General features: G+C 50.0%; 1 protein-coding gene across 3 annotated transcripts in view; it reads right to left on the bottom strand.

Annotated features, from left to right (window-relative positions):
- The window catches only part of PRRX1 (paired related homeobox 1), a 72,546-nt gene extending 55,787 nt beyond the window's left edge, over positions 1–16,759 (bottom strand). For all 3 annotated transcript variants that reach the window (XM_066371479.1, XM_066371477.1, XM_066371478.1), the window contains exon 1: positions 15,439–16,759. In XM_066371479.1, the coding sequence (XP_066227576.1) occupies positions 15,439–15,679 (241 nt within the window). In that variant the 5' untranslated portion in view covers positions 15,680–16,759. The remainder of the gene's footprint in view (positions 1–15,438) is intronic.
- Positions 16,760–21,343: the final 4,584 nt, after the last annotated feature.

Genomic DNA, 21,343 nt, shown 5'->3' with positions numbered 1-21,343 from the left:
TCCCCAAAACAAAACTCATTGAGAAGGAGAGTCGGCAGGGATAACTTTAGGACCATCACAACCAAGGCCAGCATCTGCAAGGCCTGAACTTGGGGTGTTATGACACTTGGTGAATTTCTTCTGAGGTACTCAATGTTGCAACAACGAGATTTGCAGGAGTATAACCATATAGCTCCCCTGGGTATACTCCCAGTGTGCTCCGCAAATGATTAAATACAAAATAAACAACAGCTAACTGTGAATTATGGAGTTGTAATTCCACCAAGGGGGTTCCAGTGATGTCATAAACCACTAGAGCAAAGATCATGTCACAAAAGGATCCCAGATGGCCCCGGGGGCCGTAACTCAGCAGTGGTCCCTGCTGCAGACATGGCTGAGGGAAGGCCTATCCTTTTGGGGCTGGCCCCTCTCCTCTCTGCAAGGGCCCGCCTTTCTCATTCTCTCCCCCAGGGCTTTCCAAAGTCACACTGACCCTGCTTTCTTAAATGGAGTTCCTTTCTAATTAGTTAAATGGTCTGTCATTTAAGAGGCTACCCCCAGCCCTAGTCCCACACACTTTTTGGACAGCAATCTGTGAATTGCATCCACTTCATTAGGAAAAAAAAAAGAAGGCTGATGGTTAATAGAAAATTCATTTAGGACAAAAGGCCTGGTGCATACCTTAAAAGGAGATATTTGCAATGGAACTTTAGCGTGTGCCACGCCCAGTACCCCACTCACGGAATAAATGCGTCTTTGGACATGGCCAACTTGGAAAAGCGAGGGTGAGATTTCCAACACAACCTTCCCCCAGTCACTGTCTGAAAAGGGGAAATGAATATGTGGCGTTCTCAGACCACCAGAATGGCTGAAATGTTAGAAAACACTGCTTTATCAATCATCAGAAAGTAAGGACGGGCTTTGTAAGAAAAGATGATACAAAATACTGAACTATGACTGGCATATTTCCATCTGAAAACTTACATAGAACTAAGGTTAAATTGCAGATATTCGTGCCTGCGTGATAGATCGCTCCTCCTTTGACGTGAGCTTTCTCTTCTAGAGCTGAGATAATGATTACCTAAAATTAGACATAGGATTTTTACAATCCCCAATAATTGCTACAATCCTCCCTTCCTTTGTTTTATGTGAAAAAATTTAAAAGGGGGGCCTGGCAGCTTGTAAGTGTTTCATGCGGGCTCTGGCTTTCTCCGCTACGTGTTTGTTCACGTATCCATTTATCTAATAACTGAAATGCTAGCGAGCCGTCCACAGTATAAAAAGCAGCAAAAGCGCCCTGAAGTGTCATATATCTGCCCCTCCACCCTCGTCTTCAAGACTTGAGGCATGTAGAAAAGACCAAGGCTTGGGGGAGGTAATGTGGACCACACGAGGCAGAGTGGAGGGCACAGGAAATGCGTCCCTTACTCCCAATGACGATGCGAGAACGTGGTCTACGTGAATGTAGACCCCTCAGTGTGTGTAAGTCATCTGGGATATTTTAAACGCACATAGTTTGGGGGATTTGAATTCACCGGGTATGCGTGAGGGGCCCTGGAATCTGCATTTTAAGGCACTGCATCCGGATGCAGGGGGACCAGGCATCATGCTTGCTTGTGAGCACATTAGAGAAAGAGTCGGCTTACCTGTCCTTTCTTGATATCCCTTTTTCGCTCAAGCATTAGAAATGAACCATACGTGGGGGAAACAGAAGAAAAAAATGAAGACAGTAAGGACCGAGAGAGTGTCCCTAGATGAGGAGACTCCCTGCTCTCTAAAGGAGGGTAACCTGGAATTATCTGCACCCCCAGTTCAGAGGCATCATATGCTAAAGCACATCTTTAGCAAACGTACATGTTTTCAACAGTGCTGTGCTCCTCGTCTCTGACTGATACCCACTGATGGCGTTTAAGAGATGACCTGACCCTCTCTTGCATTAGGCACATGCGACACAAGGTAAACTGCTTCTCTAGACATGAGCACATGAGTCGGGCAAGACACTGGTATCTAAGCGCCCCTCTCACGGTGCTCCACTTCCTCCCGTGTACCACAAGTGTTAGTCACGGTGACCTGTCACCCAAGAATGCCAGGGAGATTTCATTGTTAATTGCCTGGCAAAAAAACATAAAGAGTCCCGGATGCTTCATGATATAGAAATGCAGCCTGAATGTCTCCCAGGTTTATCAGATTTCAAAGCACTACATATGAAAGCAGGTCACATGTCACACTGAGGACAGAATGTTTACCTTACTCAACTGGTTAGGAAATCTAAGTTGGCAAAACAACGGCAACTTTATGTATAATCACAGTTAACATGGGGAGTATTACTCATGTACAAAAAATTAGGTAAGCCGCACAGAACTCTCAGAGGAGTGGTGAGACGGTGCTATGTGGGAGACATGCTACTACAGAGGAAGCTGAACGTGGTCGGTCTCCTGGAAACTCACTGGCTGTGTCAGGTGTGGGAGAAGAAGTCTCGACACCTGCTGTCCTAAGCACAGGCCATGTGTTCTCCACTAAATTCAGTGGCTAACTGGGGGGAGCGCATTTGTCTTCCATCAGCGGAAAGTCCCCAATGACGGATGAAGCGAGTGGAGATAGGAAAGGTTGGTGTCATCTCAAGGTTTAGAAAGATTTGAGTCACTTTTCATGCCAAAGAGGAGAGGGGTGACCTGGAAAAGCTGATCACAGCCAGGAACTTCTGGGCCAGACTCCTGGCTCTGCCAGGCACTTGTGTGTGTGGCCTTTTGAGTGCCACTAAAAATCATTTTCTTACTGTAGATCAAAAATGGATGTCTATTCAGTCACTCAGTGGGTAACATGCTCTAAGAGTGTGACTTCGAGAGTATGGGACTATTCCCAATTTTAGTGACACTAAATGGCATTGAACATTGGTTGGGAAACCACACTGAGTATGTTTCTGAGCCTGGAATAAGTGACCCTTGTCAAAGACGTTGTGGCAGCGTGGGTAGGAGGAGGGCAGGCGTCTGAGTGCCTTCAATGCAAGGGATGTAGGGCACTGAGGTCTTTGTTTACATCATCTCATTATTCAAAAAAAAAGTCTACCAGCAAGTACAGTAGTCCCCCCTTATCCACGGGGGATACGTTCCAAGACCCCCAGTGGATGCTTGAAACCATGGATAGTACTGAACCCTGTGTAAACTATGTTTTTCCCACACATACACCCCTTTTCTCTTGTAGGAAGCACTTTCCGGCTTCTCTTTGGCATATCCGAATTGCCACCATTGTTACTCTTGGGCTTGGGGAAATTATTAAGTAAAGTAGGGGTGACCTGAAAACAAGTACTGTGACCCCAAGCAGTCAGTCTGATTACCTGGACATCTATGAGGTGACTAACGGGCAGTAACATCCACAGTGTTGATGCTGGACAAAGGGTTTTTCATGTCCCTGGCGCACAGAGCAGGACCAGTGGGAGTTCATCCCGCCTCTCAGAATGGCATGCAATTTAAAGTGCATGACTTGTTGATGTCCTGGATTTTCCATTTAACATTTTCAGACCATAGTGGGCCACGGTGGACGGAAACTAAGAAAAGGGAAACTGCAGATAGGGGTGGGAGACCCACTGTATATCGTGTAACTGTAGCCTAACACAGAATTCTCTGAGTAGAAAGTGAAATGCTTTGAAACTCCTAATGCCCTGAAGTCTAAAGATTCTTGCTTTTGGATGGTTGGGGATATATTTATTGAAATGTATCCTTAGGTTTTATTTACCTTAATTTAGAAAAGTCTCCATTTGGTTCCTTATGGTATAATAACGTATACAAATTCAGCCCTTTGTTTCCCACATATTTTCACAAATGCACTCTGATTTTGGCCTGCTACATTCCCACAGGGGAGCTAGGCAGAGCAGTGACATTGCCACTTCCCAGCAAAACCAGGAGCCGGAGGGATTAGGAGAGATTGTGTGGAGTGGTCACGTGTCGTGAAGGGGCAGGCTGGCCTCCCTCTTCTTAACTCAGTCTGGTTTCACTGGACAACAAGGCAGCTAAAAGGACCAGGCTGACCTCAAAGACAGTGGGACACAGTGAACAAGGTTAAAACAGGATCAGGAGAGAAGGATTCAAGTCACTGAACGGTCGCTCCGTGAAACTGTCCAGACCACAGTTCTCCTATCCGTCAAAGCTGCACGTATGAACCACGCAATCCCGAACGACTTCGTCCAGTTGGCTATTTAAAATATAAGAGCATTGGTAGGTGTCCTTCGAGTTTGTGAAGCAATTTCATGTTTAGTCTCACTTTGTCATCTGTATGTATGTATTATTAACCCTTAAAGACAAATGCATTGATTTATACCCCTCCAAATAATAATAAATCAGGGAAGAGAATTAAAGAAACCAACAGTGAACATATTAATGCAGCTAAAATGATTGTACTTTAAGGCCCACCCAAACACTGCTGAAAGTTCCTGGCTGTTCAAGGTAGCCCTGAATTTCCAACCTCCACCCCTCTCCGAAAACAAAACAAAACAAAAAATCCCAAACCGAAACAATGCAGACAAACAGATATTCTCACCACCCTGGGAAAAAGAATGTTGGCATAAAGAAAAAATAACAGATAAAACTTAAATAGCGCTCCATATATTCTGAGCAGAAATGACCACACCCAGAAACATCTTCCCAGAGGGACTTTGAGAACAGGCCCATAGCAGTCAAACGTGCAGTGAGATGATCCTGCTTCTCTTGTCAGAAGGGAGTTAGCCTTTGAAATATGTGTAGCAAAACTGCAGATTTCAGTTTACATGACTAATGAACTAAATTACGTTTTATTTCCAAAATGTGTTGAGGATTCATGCTGTGGTCTTCCCTGGAATTGGTGGGTGAGAGCCACCGCACGGCACATCTGGGCACATCTGGGAATTAACAAAGAGCTGGCTGGGTTGTGGTTCGTCCTTCCCTTAGCAACAGGCAGTGTGGGGACCGGCAGGAACTTTGATTGGCCAAGTGTGATTTTTAATCCTCGAGACTGATGGTTACTCGCTCTGTTCCCCCCGCCCATGAGAAGAAAGATGAACTATTATAATACATCTAATTCATCATTTAAGATTTTTTTTCCTGCATGATTTCATATCACTTGTTAATACTTTTCCCTAAAGAAAATATTTGCATTTATCAGGCAAATGTTTTAACCTCAACTTGCCTGAGAACGATTTTTAAATAGACTTCATAATAACAATTTATATTTTTTCTGCAATTATTATGTTACCTAAGGGCCGGGGCACAGGAGACTTTTGTATCTGGATAAACCCATTGTCTTTAATCTTTATAAGTGCTCCTTTCTCTGTAAAAGCACAGTTCTGTGTCCTGGAATCTGTCACTGTCCTACCCGATCATCATTTTACCCGGAACAGAGAAAAACATGCCGTTAAGTGTTTGAGTATTCTCTTAATTTGGGGGAAACACATCCTTTGGGGGATTAAAAAACTCCCCCCACTGATTAAAGTAAAATCAGCCATCAAGAACGTTAATACAAAAATTGGTAGAAATCAAAAGGAAATACTTTAGTACCAAACTATTAACTGTGTCTCCCACAATTGAAATATAGATGACTTGACTTTCCTATTTAAACTTCCAGATGTAAAACAATACAATTCCTAAAATGAGGGGTATTGCACTTTGATATTATTACTCTTATATCCAAAAAAATTACCTGCAGTTAGAGATGGCAAAACCGTACTCCCGGACTAAACCAAAAAAAGTATGTGCTTACTGCAGCTTTGCTACATACACTGTGGAGTATGCCCCCACCCCTAATACAAGTCTCTAATCTTGGGAAATTCTCAAAGTAAATTAATAATTGTAAATATTTAGAAAATAACTAAGCAATCCTTGTTGAGCTACTGAATGTTTTTACAGAAAGTACTGAAAAAAGGATTTGCTTGGTCTGAGATGAAACAGTCAAGGAAAGTGTCACAAAGGGGTGTGCGGGGGACAGGTCACATGGATAAATTTGCAAAAGGGGGCAGGGAACAAGGACCTTTCAAACTGGAAGTCAGAGAAGCAGACAGGAGAGAAGAGCTTCCTGAGTATACAAGGGCCACGTCGGGAGACAGTTAGAACTGCACTGTATGGGAGTGAGCGGGTTACAGGGGCAGAGATGGAAGTACAGATGATAAAGGGTGATAAAAAAAATCAAGAACAGGACAAATAATTTGGTCTTGATGTAAAAAAAGAATAAAAAGCAACTGTGAGTTCTAAAGAAGGGGAAAGCCATGAATGTTTAAAAAGTGTGTTTGTAAAAGAGTGCTCTGGCCTTCATTCATTCATTCATTCAGCAAATGTTCTCTGAGGACCTGTTACATCCTCCTGTTCATCTCCTGCACACAGAGGAGGACAAGCGTGCATGCAAGGAGACCCAACTATATAGTTATAGTTAGGAGGCTGGTACCCTGGTGCAGGTGAGATACCATGGAGGTTTAAAAAGGAGATGGGGTGCAGTCATTTCATAAAGTAAGCATGGGATTGGGGGACAGATTGGGCAGAGGCATAAAGGAAAGAGCCAGGGATGAGATTTCTGAGCTGTACACCCACACATGGTGGCACAGGAAAGCTGAGAACACTGTGAGAGGATCAGATTGGGGAAAGGGAGCTCACCAGTGGCATGATTTCTTGTTTTGACCTCAAAGCACTTTTACTATGTTCAAATTGAAATGCTGTCCAGGTAGGTGGCTGCATGAATGCATCTGCAATTCTAAGGGGACCCGGAAGCTATAATTTGGGAGTCAGCCATGTAGAGATGGTTATTGACAGGAGTAGCCTAGAGGAGATCTCCAAGGCAAAGGGCATGAGTGGGAAGGCGAGGGCAGAGGGCCCGGAATTTAGGCCAGGTTGGCAAGGGGGTCCACTGAGGATAGGAGCTCATTCTCTCACTAGGTAAGCATGCACTGAGCACAGACGACAGGTTAGCCGTATCCCCATTGTATATGACTGCTGTAATCCAGACCAGGATTTGGAAAAATAAACACCGGTAAAAATGGAGACAAAAGTCACAATGTACATGTTTAATGTCCCCACCCAGTCTGGATTAATGAGCATGTATGTCAATGCCCAGGTGTAAAGGTTTAGATTCAACACCTAATTTCCTTGGGAACTTTCAACGTCATATATTTATGAGTTATCTGGGAAACCAATAGAATGGTGACCAGTTCCCCAAACCTTCATTCCCCAAGAAAACTAACCAGGTTATTATAAAATGAATGATCAGAGAGGAAAAGTACCTGAAAAGACTAGCTACATTACATGTCATTGAACTCAACAGCCCTCTCCTTTTCTAAAGACTCTGCAAAAAACAGTGCTAGGGGACTCCTGTGGCCTCCACGCACCAATTTCTCTGCCACTCAGAGGTCTTGGACAGCCATGTGGGACACAGGGAACACAAAGATGAAAAGGACAGTAGACAAGGACAGGAGGCTGGGACACAGTCTCCTTACCCCCTGCCAGGCCCAAGCCAATTCTACCAAACCCTTTGCAGACTAGCATGAATTTGTGTGGGTAAATACAATGGAAACTTAAGAAAATGTGGTTCTCTGTATGTAGCCAACGTGCTGGCTAGGCCTTTCACTTTGCCCAGAGTCAAGCTGATTAAACTTAGCATATCCTGGCTCAAATTTTGATTGACTTGGGCCCCTTAGCCTTGAAGTTGTATATCTGAATCCCCTTTGAAAAGATTTGGCCTCCCCACATATATATTTAGAGTACTGGGAGAGTGCCCGTCTGTTTTTATGCTTATTTATAACTACACCACCTTCCAGCACTGTGAGGTCCTTTAAAATATAATGACATGACTAATGATGAGAAATTAAGTGAATGGGGTGAATGTTTTTACTCCCAGACAAATGTTTGTGGGAAGGCAATTTCCTTTACAGTCCGGGCCCCACGCTTCTGTCCTAGCAAGCACCAGAGCTCAGACTGCCTTGAGAGGTATGTGTTAACCGCCACCTCCACTAAAAAGACACTTTCATTATGTCACTCTGCCACTCCCAGTGACACCGTGTCTTGTTGACCTCTAATATAAAGGAGTGGTAAGGAGAGAAGTAGAAAATTCTAAGATTTGCAGAGGGATGGTTAAGAAATTACCATCATACGTCCTTTGGGTCTTTTAAATTTTTTTCCCCAAAAAAAGGAGGATCAGAAGAGGCTGGGAGTCAGATTTGGGGATTTCAGGTGTCTTTGGGTACCTCAGTTGCAGGCACATGGAAGACGTGGTGTAGCTATTGTTCTTTCTTTGAGGGAAAGAGGGTTATCCTAACCCCAGGGTTTATGGGGGGGGCTGGTGTTTTGTCTCCTCCAAGACTACAGGGACTGAGGGGTTCTGTGGAAGGTTGGCAGCACCTCTCTAAACTGCCCGCTCCCCACCCCTCAGCTCTGCCCCACTGTCTTTAAACACTGGGAGTTTCTGTGCAGAAATGTCTCACCCACCTCCTTAGGGACAAGCTCTGTCCTTTTCCGTGGAGCCCAGACACCAGCCCTAGCAGCCCCTGACCTGGGGTCCTCTATTGCCAAGCCCCTCCTGTCCCTGCCAGCTCACCCAGGAGTCCTGACCACCCTTATTTCAAAGAGGAAGGCAGAAGGCCTACCAGCTATCTCCACGTTTCTGCAGCGTCTGTTTATGCTGGAGTGTCCTCACCATATTGCTGTTTCTCATCTTTTGCTACTTGTGTCGCGGGGTCTTCCAGGACGCTGCTCTTTCCTGAGGGAATCCAAGGGATTCTGAAGGCAGGGTGGGTCCCAGCCGGGGCTGGGAGGAATGCGCCACCTTTAGGTGGGAGAAGGCACGGAGAGGCGTGCCTGACCAGGCTCCCAGATATCCCACAGGCAAGAGCTGAGCTCCAGTGCCCTTCGAATGAACGAGGAGTCCAAGGGCCAAGGGCAGAGGTGGGCTGGGGGTGTCTGCATACTTTCATGCCTGGCATGGAGGTCAGTAAAATCTAAGATACAGTGGGCTCTGTTTTAAAAGTTAAATAATCTAAATTGATTCAATGAATGCCTTTTTCCTCATCCCGTTTTACTCCCTTTCCTCCACCCCGCACCCCAAAGGGTGAGATTCAGAGAGCTCCCGCTGTTCAGGCCCAAGGGATTGCCGTTCACACCTGGGAGCCTCTGTGTAGTCACCCTGCGCTGCCTGCTCATTAAGAAAATTTCCAGTCGCTTGCAAATAACTCCAGGAAAGCAGGCAAAATAGGAACCAGAGGACCCATCCTTGTTCTTTCTCAGAACTCGGATCTCAGGGATTCAAATGAATACACATTTTTCAAATTTATTTCTCATTTGGGGCTGAGTCTGGGGAAATCACTAATAGTAAAAATAAGCCCCCAAATTCTTGGGACTTACAGCACCCTCATTGCTTGTTGAAAAGGGGCTGGGACATCCGGCACCCAGGGCTGCACTGTGTGCATAGCTCAGACCCTCAGTGCCTCTATGTGAGAACTTCGGGGACAACAGAATCCTTAAGAGTCTGATCGTCCTCAGACTCTTCTGAGAAGTCACATGTGTGCGACTGATTTGTCCTGACATGTTTTCTTTTTTTCTTTCATAAAATTTCCTTTGCCAACCACCCTTTGTGCTGCTGTTCCCCTCTTGTTCCCTGGAGTGGCTCTTGCCCCTGTTTTCGGCTTCCCAGCTATTTTTTCACCAAGAAAAGTGGTTCCAGGACAAGTGATTTTTTTTTTAAGTCTTAAACCTAAAATTGATAGCCCATAATTCTCTGTATGACTATTTCCTTGTGGCTGCCTTACTAAATTACGCAAATGACACCAAGTATCGACTAAGATTCAGACCACTGTGGAGACTTCTTAAAAACATTCTACACGTGGAAGACAAACCGCTGACCCGAACACCCACAACCGTCCCTCCTTAGATGTCTCAGTGTATTGACTGAATTAATGAGAAACAACATATGGAGAGAAAGGAGGCCGTGGCGCTTTGTTGACATTATTATTGCAGTTTGAGACTGTTGTTTTTCATTGTGTTAGCTTGCTCACCGAGCTATTCGAGTTTACAAGAATCCAAATTCTTGAGGACAAAGAATAATGCTGTTGACATACGCATCCTCTTAGTACTGTTGAAAAGGGAGGTAAATGACACCAACACGGTGGAAGTGGTATTTGCTCCCCGCATCGAACTGAAACGCGGAACTCCAGCCGGAGAGTGCCCAGTAATTACAAGGGCGTGCGTGCGTGCGTGCGTGTGCACAGGTCAATGTTTGGACACCAAGCGGCAACAAGGACCGTCCCCTTATCAAGCAGTTTCTATAAATGCCTAACCTCTAGCTGGGAAGAATACTCTGAGTATCCTGTTAGTTGAATTTAGCGATGGCTTTCATGGGAGGATGCTGAGCCCCCAATTCACTTTTTCTTTCGGGGGCGATTCTTTCCCAAAACACTTTTCCACCCCCTGCAAAAAAAAAAAAAAAAAAAAAGCAAAACGCAAGCCTTATCTCTTTCTCTACAGATGTCCCTGATTTCTAAAAGTTGTACCTCCTAAGCCTTCTGCTGACTTCATCTCTCCGAAAGGGTAAAAAGGAAATACACATTTTGCGAACGGTACGGCCAAGAGAGGGAGGCCGGCGGGGGTCGCAGCGCGCGCCCCTGCGCGCGCGCACACAGACTTGCAGCATCCCCGTACTCGTGGCCCGCGCGCCTCTGCGCTGGAGAAAGTTCTCCGGAAGCTGGGCGTCTGCTTTGGTGGGGTGCCCTGCTGAAGTTGGGGAGGAACTGTAAAAGAAACACGTCTTTTTAAGTAAGAATCAAATTGGTCTAGGAATCCTCCTGGTGGAACATCTACTGATGCCATTTAAATGTGAAAAAGGCTCCCTCCCGGAGGTAGTGGCTGGCCGGGAACGATATTCCAAACTCGGATCTGAGCCAGTGGGGTCAGAAGATATCGTTGGTCCTAAAGTGGCGGGTGGTTTTTCGCACGGGGTAGGGTGGAGTGGGTGGATGACATCTTGTTGGTTTGGAGATGATTTATTCACTCGGGTTGTAAAATGTAAAACAAGGCCCCGGGAAGATAAACTGCAGGGACCCGTGTGACCCACTGCTGTCCTCCCGACGCCACTACGCTGTGGCTTGTGCCGGGGAAAGCGGAGGTCGCTGAGCCACAGTGCTGGCTTTGCGTCGCCTAAAGTGTGGGCGAGGCGCTCCAGAGTCTTGGAAAGGGCCTCAGTGGAGAAATGGAGTGGAGGCAGGGGCTTTTAGAGTTGGGGGATCTGGAGCAGGGAGCACTAGCGGCCTGGGGCCTCGGACTTTGCAGGTCCACCTTTGCGACACTTCAAACTCCAAGGGGTCCTTGGCTCCAAAGCGGTGGGAGCCACTACACTGTCAATTTCTCCAAAATTAATTAAGAGACGGAGGTCATTCAGCCCCTGCCCCTGCGTGTAACATAAACAGGATTCACCATTTCTTCTCTGAACTTGACTTTGGACTATGGGGATTTAGTGATCCCCTCTTTGATCCTGGACTTTTTCTTCTAGGCGATCCTTAAAATAATGTATTTTCTTGACTCCCCCTTGAGTGGTGATAATTGAGGCCCAAATTCAGAGTGCCAGCACCCGCTCCAGGGTACCTGAGTGGTGTCCCATAAGAAAATTTCTGGTGCTGTAAGTGTTGCAAACGCTGAGACCCCAGGGAAAATGATATTCTAATGCAAATTCCAACTTCAGAAAGCCTAGAGAATGTTCCCGCTCCCCTGGGCGTCTATTTCCCTTCCAGAAGTTGGTGGAGATGGGCCCCCCGGGTGTGTGGCGGGGGTATTGGGCTAGCGATTCCTCTGCGCCATGTTTACACCTCTCCCTTTGTGACAAATCAATTTCCCGGACCTCTGTGCTGCGTTTGCATCCCACCCCGGCCGGGCCCCAGCTGCGCGCGATGCACACTTAGCGCTGGTCTGTGAGTGTGTGAGTGTGTGCGCGCGCGTGTCTAATTGACTTTCCGTCTACCTTTTTATGACTACATGTGTTTCCAACAAAAGGTCTTATTAGGACAATCTGGTTTCACTAATTTAAAGACTGGGAACGTGAAAGGCAGGCTTTTTTTTTTTTTTTTAAGAGTTTGCAGAAGTTCAGATTAAGAAATGACAGCGGGATGTACCGTCCTCCTAGGAGTAGGTCTGCCTGTTTTATGACCTGTTCCTCTTTCTCTCTCTGAATGGCCCCAATCTCACACCAGCCCCCCTCTTCACACGCCACACTCCCCCACTAGCCACTGGATTCCTAACGGTGTTAAAGAACCGTTTCTTTAAACCCTAAGGTATTTGAACCTAGAAGTTTGAGGAATTTATGGGCTGGGAGAATCAGTAATAGAGGAAAGAAGTCGTTCTACAGAGAGGAAAATGGAGTTAATCTCAACCAAAGGGAAACAGAATTTCAGGGGTTGGGGGTGCAGGAGATCAGCAGGAAGCCCTCACTTTGGATACAGGCTTAGCTCCTCTTTGCCAAGGTTGGCCTCGGTTGTAATTAGAAATTTTGCATATTAATGATCTAAAATTGCCGGTGTAATTGGAGTCTTGTTTTACTAATTTCAACCCAAAAGAAAATTTAGGAAGGTCCTGTTTCCATAAAGCTGGAAGAGTAAAAGTCCTCTGGGAAAGTTCCCCATCTCTCTAAAGGAGATCGTCTTCGTTTCCCACCCTGGAGTAGACTCCCAGCAGCTGCAGGAGCACCCGGCTCTCGGGGAGGCCTCTGCCCTTGGCCGGCACGGGCCCAGCTCTCATCCTCTGCCTGGAGACTCCTCTCTCCCCGACTCACTGTCCCCAGCAGACTGGAGGCTCCACTGGTCCTGGCTTCCCAGTAGCCCACCACAGCTTCCTAGGCAGTGCCAGGTGGAGGCCCAAGAACTGAGGACAAGGGTCCCCCAGGACACTTGCTGTCACCCAACTCACCAAATTCTCCTCTTCCCCATTCCAGAGATGGGTACAGAGGACAAGGGAACAGTATTTCTAAAAGCACTAACTATTTATTCAAAAGGCCTCTGACCATCTCTGGAAATCAAGGCCTGTCAGTGGTGTATGTGCGTGCGTGCGTGTGTGTGTGTGTGTGTGTGTGTGTGTGTTTTCTAGGCTTTTTTCCCAGCCCCAGGTGACCGTCACATTGTCCCCATCATCTGCCTTAACAGTCTGGAGGACCACTATCATTCCTCACGCGACCTCTCCCTCCGAACCTCACTTCCTTTCAGGGATCCATGCCTCGTTAGGCCTCCTTGCTCCCCGAGTCTCTGAGATACGTTCAGTTATCAAGCCGGCAGGTTCCTGGAGGAGCCGGCAGGTTCTCCCTTTCCCTCGGGGCACACGGTCTGCAACTCTGCCTGCACCCTTTGCCCCTTTGCGTGTCTTCACGCAACCCTGCAGATGCCACGTGGCCAGCGAAGCCTGGGCTGCCTCAGGCCTGGGTCTCAGGAGTGTCATAGGCCACCTCTTGCCACGGCGCAACGCCTCCACTGGTGTCCGCAGCCCAGCCTGGCTCCGTACCCACTAGAAGAACACCACTAACCCGAGTTCCCTCCTCATGGCACCCACTGGGAGCCAAACCAGTTCAATGGCCGGCATCCTTCAGCCCTGTAGCACCCTGCACCCCCCGCGGCGGGCCAGCCGGGGCCCTGAGCTAGCTGAGGCCAAGGGCCTTGGGCCTGCTTTTCAAGCCCTCAGCTGGCTCGCTCTCCGGGCTGGTCACGCCAACCCCATCCTGCTCTTCTGCGCAGCATTCTCTCCACGGCTCTGTTTTCTGTTGTGAGTCCAGCCTCTAGGGCTTCAAACAGTGATAACTTGGGACTGACCATTAGCCACGGGGAAACAAGGGCAGAATGTGCAGAATTAGTGAAGCAGATCGACAGGCACATGGAGATGCGGAATGCTATTCCCCCTACCTTTTGTATGCTTAAACTTTTCCTCGTAACACCTTTGAAAGGAATCATATTATTTCGCAGTGCATTTTCTTGGAGCTAAAAGTATTGATGAAAACAATGCTGCTGGCAAAGGAGCACAAGCAGTCCCCAGCCCCAATACCGCCCACAGGGAAGCCCCTGCCTCTGTGCCTGGTCCTGACCCACCCTTGGGGGGCCCAGGGGGGAACGTCATTCTTCAGAGTTGGCCATATTTTTCTAGTGACAGACCAGGCCAGACTCCCCTCACGCTCTGCCTCTGCAGGTATGCAGGGTGACTAGGTCTCGGTTTCTTTTTGGCTAAAAAGCAGGGGAGCCCGGGCCGGACCAAGGAAGTGGGAGGGCAACCCACAGGCGGGACGTTCTCCCGCGGCCTGCCTTAGCGCCGCCTCCGGGCTCTCGCCACTCTGCCCGCGCCTTGCTTCCAGCTGTTTCTGGGTCCCCTTGCTTTGTCTGTTTTCTGAGAATCGGACATTGTCTATGTTTTTAATTTTTTTTTTTTAAAAAAAACATGAGTTCCGAATTTGAAGATAAAGTAGCAGTCAGCAAATAGTGACACAGAAAGAGATCAGCCTCATTTTAGAACTTCCAGCCACGTTTAGGCTTTTGTAGACCTAAATGTCAAGTAAGGAACATCCAGCCCCGTGTCACAGGTGACAGGTCTGTGACAGACTCGGGACGTTTGCGTTCACTTGCAGCCACGTTTTAAGGCACAGTTCATAATGCTAGGCGACGTTCCCTGGCTGCGCGCTACCAGTCGGGGAAGTTGTGGAAGGGAGGCCGTGCGTGGGGTTTTCTAGACGTTTTGGTGCCAATAGGGAGAGCTCCTCCAAAGTGACACTGGGCTCGACACTGGAGCCCACGCTTCCCCTGCGCATCTCTCTTGTGCGGGACTGCGCGGGTCAGGAGCTGGGTTTCGCCCCATAGGCGTCATTAGGGCCTTAGACTATGCCGGAATCACGCATTTGCAGACGGAGGCAACGGCAGAGGGCAGAGGGCAGCGCCGGAGGCTGGCCGGGCGCTCCAGCGCAGCACATCCCGCTCGCCGGGCCTCGGGAGCCGCGCGCCCCGCGCCACCTGAGCCGTGCGGGTCCCGCTCTCCGAGCGCGGTGCCCTTCGGCCACCGAACCCGAACACGCCGCCCGAAAGAAGCCCTCCCGGCCCCACGCAGCGTCTTTCCCCCGCTGCCTTCCCAGCCAGGGCCGGTCCCTCGGGGCTGCACCCCTCTAAAGCCCCTTCCAGCGCTGCCGCCTGCCTGCGGGGGGATCCGGCCGCCGGCTCGCCCTGGCCCGGGGGACAGCCCAGGCGGCCTCGGCGAGAGTCCGCGGCGGGCAGCGTCCCTGACCCCGACCGCGGAGCCTCGGCGTCTCCCTCCAGCGTCCACCCCGGCGACACCCTCGGCGGAGCCCCCTTCTCCATCCCCTTCCAGCCTGGGACCGGCCGCTCCTCCGGCCGCTGCCACCGCCTCTCCGCGTCCCCGCTGTCTCCCCCCCCCCCCCCCCCCCGGCCCAGGAGGACCCCCGCCCTCGGCCCGGGACTCACGGCCCCGCGGGCACGCGCCCCGCACTCACTGTCCTGCTGCGGGGTGTCGCTGCCGCTGGTGAGTCCCGGCGACTCCAGCAGGCTCCGGCCCGCCTCGCCCACGCTCTCGTCCGCCTGCGCCGCCACCATGTCCCCGGCTTCCTCCAGGTCTAGCAGGTGACTGACGGAGAAGTTCTTTTTCGCCTGCAGGGTGTCGAGGTTGCCGGGGCTGTCCAAGCGGCCGCCCAGCGCCGGCTGCCGCTCCAGAACGTGCCCGTAGCTGGAGGTCATGGTCTTCCCCTCCGATCCCACCCACCCCCCTCTTCCCGCTCGAATCAACACCAAACGCTGTGGGCGCGAGGGGGGAGAGGAGCCGAGTGGGGAAGAGAGAGGGGGGAGCGGAGAGAGGGAGAGAGAGAGAGAGAGGGAGAGAGAGAGAGAGAGAGAGAGAGAGAGAGAGAGAGAGAGAGAGAGAGGGAAGGAGGGGAAGGACAAAAAAAAAAGTGGAAAGAGGGCGGGGGACCCCCTTGTGCAGAGCAGAGCTTCTCCGCCGGCAGCTTTGACAGCCTCGGCTGCTTTCCTGAGGCCAAGTGCGGCGCGATCCAAAGAGATAATCCACACCAAAAAAATAAAAAAATAAAATCAAAAAGTCACCCTACATTCAAGTCAGGAGAAAAAAAATTCCTTCCACCTCTCCAAAAGCGTCCACACGCACACACTAAAAATAATAGTAAGGGGGGGAGTGTCTCCAGAGGGGAGGCCCGCGGGGCGGGGGAGTTAGGCAAACACAAGGAGAGAAAAGAAGGGGTGGGAGAGAAGAATCAAAGTGGGTTTTTTTTTAAGGTTAAAAAAGTTATTCCCAGGCAAGAGTTCAAGCACCAACAGAAGAAGGCTTGTTCCAGCTTTAAAACATCTTCAAGAAAACGTGTTCCCCCTCTCTGCACTCCTGTGGATTCTCAGGAGTGACTAAAGTTTCAGGAGGAGAGGGTGATGTCTTGCAGATGTACTGGAGAGCAGGATTCTCACTTTACTTTTGGTTAGGAGGAAGAAAAAAAAAAAAGAGCTTCAAGAGTCCGAAGGAGGGTGGTGGTGGGTTTCCCCCTCTCCCTTCTCTTTCTCCCCCTCTTCTTGCGAGCTCCTTTTCCTTCTCGGTTGGATCAAGAAGCTCTCTGGCACTTCAAAAGGCACAAACTGGCATGCAGAGGAGGCTTTGTAGGGAATACAAGAAAATTGGAGACCCCTGGGAGGGCAGATCTCGACTTAATAGGAGCCTGTAATTACGTGGCAAAGCCTTTGTGCGGTGCCTGACGTTTCACAGACCCCCTTTCTCCATCGCAATCTCCTTCTTCCTCCTTTCCCTCGGACCGAAAAACAGTCTGATTAAGAAAACCCCCTTTGCCAACATCTGAGCAAGAGAGAAGAGAGAGGGAGGGAGCGAGAGAGGGAAAGAGGGAGGAGGAAGCAAAGAGGGAGGGAAGAGAAAGCAGAGAGCCCCTTTGGATTTTTTAAGTAAAGGTCTAATTTTCATTCCCTTGCAACAGTATCGCGGGGAGAAAAGACAAACTGAAACCCACAGTCACTTCAAACGGGCTGATTATTTTGCTTCGGAGTTAACTCCTCCAGATTTGTTTAAGATCCTGTTGGAAAATCTCATTTGCATGTTTTGATAACAGCTGCGGGGGAACTTGTCCGAGAAAACCCACAACTATCTCGATCTAATTTTCTTCTCCCTCTGACTCTAAAACTTTTTTTTTAAATGTTTCCTGCTCTTCTAACAGTTTTTGGGGTGGGGTGGAGGAGCGGCTGAGAGAGAACGCGGGAGAGAGCAAAACATAGGGAGGTTGCGTTTGGCTCTGCAGAGAAAGCCTATTAAATAATGTAATAAAATAACAGGAGCGGTCATAAGAGGACTCTCCCACGCGTCTTCCGCGGACTGGGGCGCGTTGGGGGCGATCTAGAAGGCGGCGAATCGACTCGAGTCTCTCCGCGCGGCTAGGAATCCCCCCGCCGGGGCGGTAGGAAATTTACATATTTATTTAGCTGGAGGAAAGGGCTCAAGGGGTCTATCATAATTGCTCCCTTCCCCCTCCCCCCCATTCTGGCCAATTTCGTAACCTTTTTGGTGCGGCCAAGGTCGCTTCCCCAGGCGGGGACGCTAAGCCGGGAGGGTCGCGCGCTGCCGGTACGCGGAGCAGGCAGGGCGTTCCACCAGACAGGCTCCTGCGCGGGGCAGGGTCCCGCCGGGTGCCGCGAGGCATGGGGGAGGAGAGGGGAAAGGGCCCGGCAGGGGAGAGGGGCCCCCACCTAAGTCGATGGATAATACTCTGTCGTCTGTCTGCTGAGCCCTAACTTGACAGAGGACAGGGAGGTGCTGAGCGATTTTTTCATGACCTGTTGGAATTTGGTAACAGCTTTAATAGTCTCATTAGAAATGAGTTACTATATGACGAGTAAGTAAAATATTAAGTGCTTATTTGTTGCGTTTTATGTTCTTTAAACGTACACACACACACACACACACACACACACACACACACACACACACACACCCTCATTTCCTTGATTACTGGACTTTCTTTTTCTCCTATAGCCGAGAGCCTCGACTGGAGAGAAAGAAGGGTCCGAGTGTGTGTAAATGGTTTTTGGGCTCCAAACGGCCATAGTTAGCCCAGAACTTCCAGCCCTGATCTGGGAAAAGAACATTTGATGCCATCAAAGGGCTGCAGATTGAAACCAGATGTGCTCGCCTCGGTTCTTTCCATGCATTTAATTAAGGAGCCGGGATGGAGGAGACTTTTTCATCATTAGTCCACCCACTCCCCCCTCCTCTTTCCATCCCCTCGCCCTCCTCCCGGACCACTCGCACCCCCGACCGGGAGCCCAGAGCCCCGCCAGCGCCGCGCGGTGCTGCCGCGTCGGTCGATGCGTCTCCCCAGCGGCCAGGCCTCCGAGCAGTAAACATCTGTCCGCCACGGGCCCGGGCGAGCGGGATGCTGGTGGGGGCGGAAACGCACCCGGTGGGCCCACGCTGAGTGGGAGCGATGGGGGGGGGGCGCTTCCCAGGGATTTTCACCACCGAGCCTAAGTCGAGCGTCACACGTGTCAGTGCCACCGGCTCCAAGGGACGCGACTTCATCCCGCAGAGAGGGTTTCGCGCGGTGTCCTGCGGAGTGAGCCTGAGTGGAAGACCGAGCACCCGCTCCTCCCTTCCCTCCCGAGCGAGCATTCGAGGCACCGCTGGTACCGTCCCCGGCACGGAGCAGGCCCTAGTCTCTTCCTCCTTCTCCACCCTCATCTCTACAGTTGTATTGTAACGTTTCTTTTCGTCCCTGACACCGACCACCCTGCCCTTTGCGACAAAGGTCTGGGGAAGAGGCCAGGGGCTTCTGATACCTGGGGCCTGCTGCTTCCCCCGGAGACCCAGCGACCTTCCCATTGCGGGGAATGGCCCTGTCCCGGGTGTGCGGTCAGCCGGGTTGGTGCCCGAGAGGTAGCGCCAGGGAGTTCAGGTCAGAGACACGCGGCTGGAAGCAAGGCGGACACAGCCCTTAGCTTGCTGGCGTTCTTCCGGGGACAAGGCGCTCCCTGGGCACCATCCACTTGTCGTTCGTGTAACCTAGGATGCTAGCGTTTTCAACATAAACACCAGACACAGCTGCTTCATAATTGTCGACCAGATATGGACACGTCTGGACGTGATATATACATTTCAATGCAGGGTATTTTCCCTAAATTTCTCAGCTCAAATACTGGCGACTGCGTTAGGCTGGTCCCGCCCCGGCAGCACTGCACCGCGGCTGTGGCTCGGGGGCCCAGGGACCCAGAGCCCCGGCTGCGGGAATGGCCGCGGCCTCTGAGGACCTCGGGGGTGGAGGAGGAAGGGCAGGGTGTTCTCCCAGCCCAGAACTGGAACCTGGGGCCGCACTCCCAGGATGCCCAGGGACAGGGAAATGCCGTATTGGAACAGGGTCTCTCTTGAGGTAGGCGGCAGGCCCTCTTCAGCCTTCCCTGCACCCTTATTTTTAGGGAATCTTGCGGAGGCCACGGGAGCACCAAAGGCTTGCAGGGATCTCAACCCTTCCCAGGGTGTCCTGTAGGCCTCACTGCAGGGACCAAATCCCAGCGTCCTGCAGCGCCTACCTGAAATCCCCCCAGGGCACTGGTGAAGCAGGGTGGGTTGGGGGAGGTGTTGGGAGGGTCCCCAAGAAAGCAGAAACTCAAGCATAGACCCTGCAGGATTCAGTTGTGGTTTTTCCCCTTTACTTTCTTTTTTAACTAACAATTACTAGTGGATTGGCTCCACAGCCTGATTATGTTTCCATACATTTTTAATTTGTTGATATTCTAGATTATAATTTTAAAAACCATCAGGATAACCCTATGAACAGGGAGATTTAAGAGGTCGGTTGGAGGATGCGTTCACCCAGTAAGTGGTGAAAGGCTAGGCCCCTGCAGTCAGCCCACCTGGGGAAGAAGGCTCTCTCCAGCCTTGGGGCCAGCGCTCCTCCTCTGGCACTCAGAGGCGCCCGGACTCCTTCTCCACACGCCAAGGGTCACCTGCCCGCTCTTTCCTTGGGTTCAGGACCCAGACCCTAGTCCTACTTGCTGTAGGAGTGGAGGGAGAGGAAAATTGATGGACTGAAGTTCTCTCGGGTTCAGGCTGCAGGGACCAGGAGGGCTCGGCACCTCTAGAATCTGAGAAGGACCATCTGGCAGAAAGATGTCAGGAGAGGAGTTGTGGCTGGGTCATGCGCTGATGTCCCGGGCAGGCCTGGCCTGGGTACTTAGAAGTCCCCAGAGAAAGGTGGCCTGTTCAGTTCCGTAATCACTACTTTGTGACTTCTCCATGTGACTTTCTTTTGGGAAGGGTTGGAAGAAGAGCATTTCTAACTCAGAATCTCTGTCCATGAGTAGATCTTTCCTTGGCATTTGACTTCCACCCATCAATCAATATTTATTAAAAATTCAAAGCCCTGAGTGATGTCACTAATCTGAACCCTCTTCCTCATGACCCTTCCTGCATCTGCTAGTGGCTTTGCAACACTTTTTATGCCTACCCCTCTTGAAAGTAACTCCTGTTTTTGGATTCCTCCCCAAGTAAGTGGGAACAAAGCTAGGACTAAGGAGGAAAGTTGCCAAGAGATCAGACCAAGGTGGGAAGGAGGTTTGGTTCCCAGCCACATATCCTTGGGTGGTCCTATTTATAGTCAGGTTTGGTATTGATTACTGTCCAGGATTTCCCTGGCACTGGAAGCTGGCAGAACTCTGCCCCATCTGGCTAGCAGAATGCCCCCACCCTCAGCAGTTTCCCCTCTGAGGTGGAAGCCAGGAGTTGTACTCTGATGTGTTAATAAGGTGACGTGATTATCACATGTAACAGGTCATAGGTTCTATGACACTCAAACAAAGACACCACCATCCTCATGCACATAATGCACTATGGAAATAGAAACACTTTTCTGGCATGGTTGGCAATCTAGTATATATTGATTAACAATGAAACGGGGAAAGAGTGACATGCAAGGTGGATTCTGCAGGGTTCTCATATTTTAATGTTTTGGGGGAGACTTTATGTCAGACCTGTAAAGAAACTGCCCTTTGCCCTTCCACTTGTGGTTCTTGTAATCCTAGGTAGCAGTTTAGGAACGTTCCTCCTGTGCATAAGTGAGTGCTGCCCACCCTCCCATCTCCAGCCAGTAACCCTATGGAATTATTTTGATATTTTTCAATGATCAAAGTAATAGGACTGAAAACTCGTTTCCAAGTACTGAGCAGGTGATGGGTCCTTGCTATGACGGGATGGGAGGCCTGCCTTGTTCAGTTGGGACCTACTGAAGTTCACGGGGCTATCTGCTCCTCCACCACTGGACAGACTCTGCATCCACCCATGAGCCAGCTTTAGCTGAAGGCACCAGCCACCTGCACGTTGACAAATGCAACGATTGCTTTCAGACC

This window comes from Saccopteryx leptura, chromosome 2, assembly GCF_036850995.1.
Source record: "Saccopteryx leptura isolate mSacLep1 chromosome 2, mSacLep1_pri_phased_curated, whole genome shotgun sequence".
Classification (NCBI taxonomy): Eukaryota; Metazoa; Chordata; class Mammalia; order Chiroptera; family Emballonuridae; genus Saccopteryx; species Saccopteryx leptura.
This window is presented reverse-complemented; position numbering and strand designations above follow the sequence as displayed.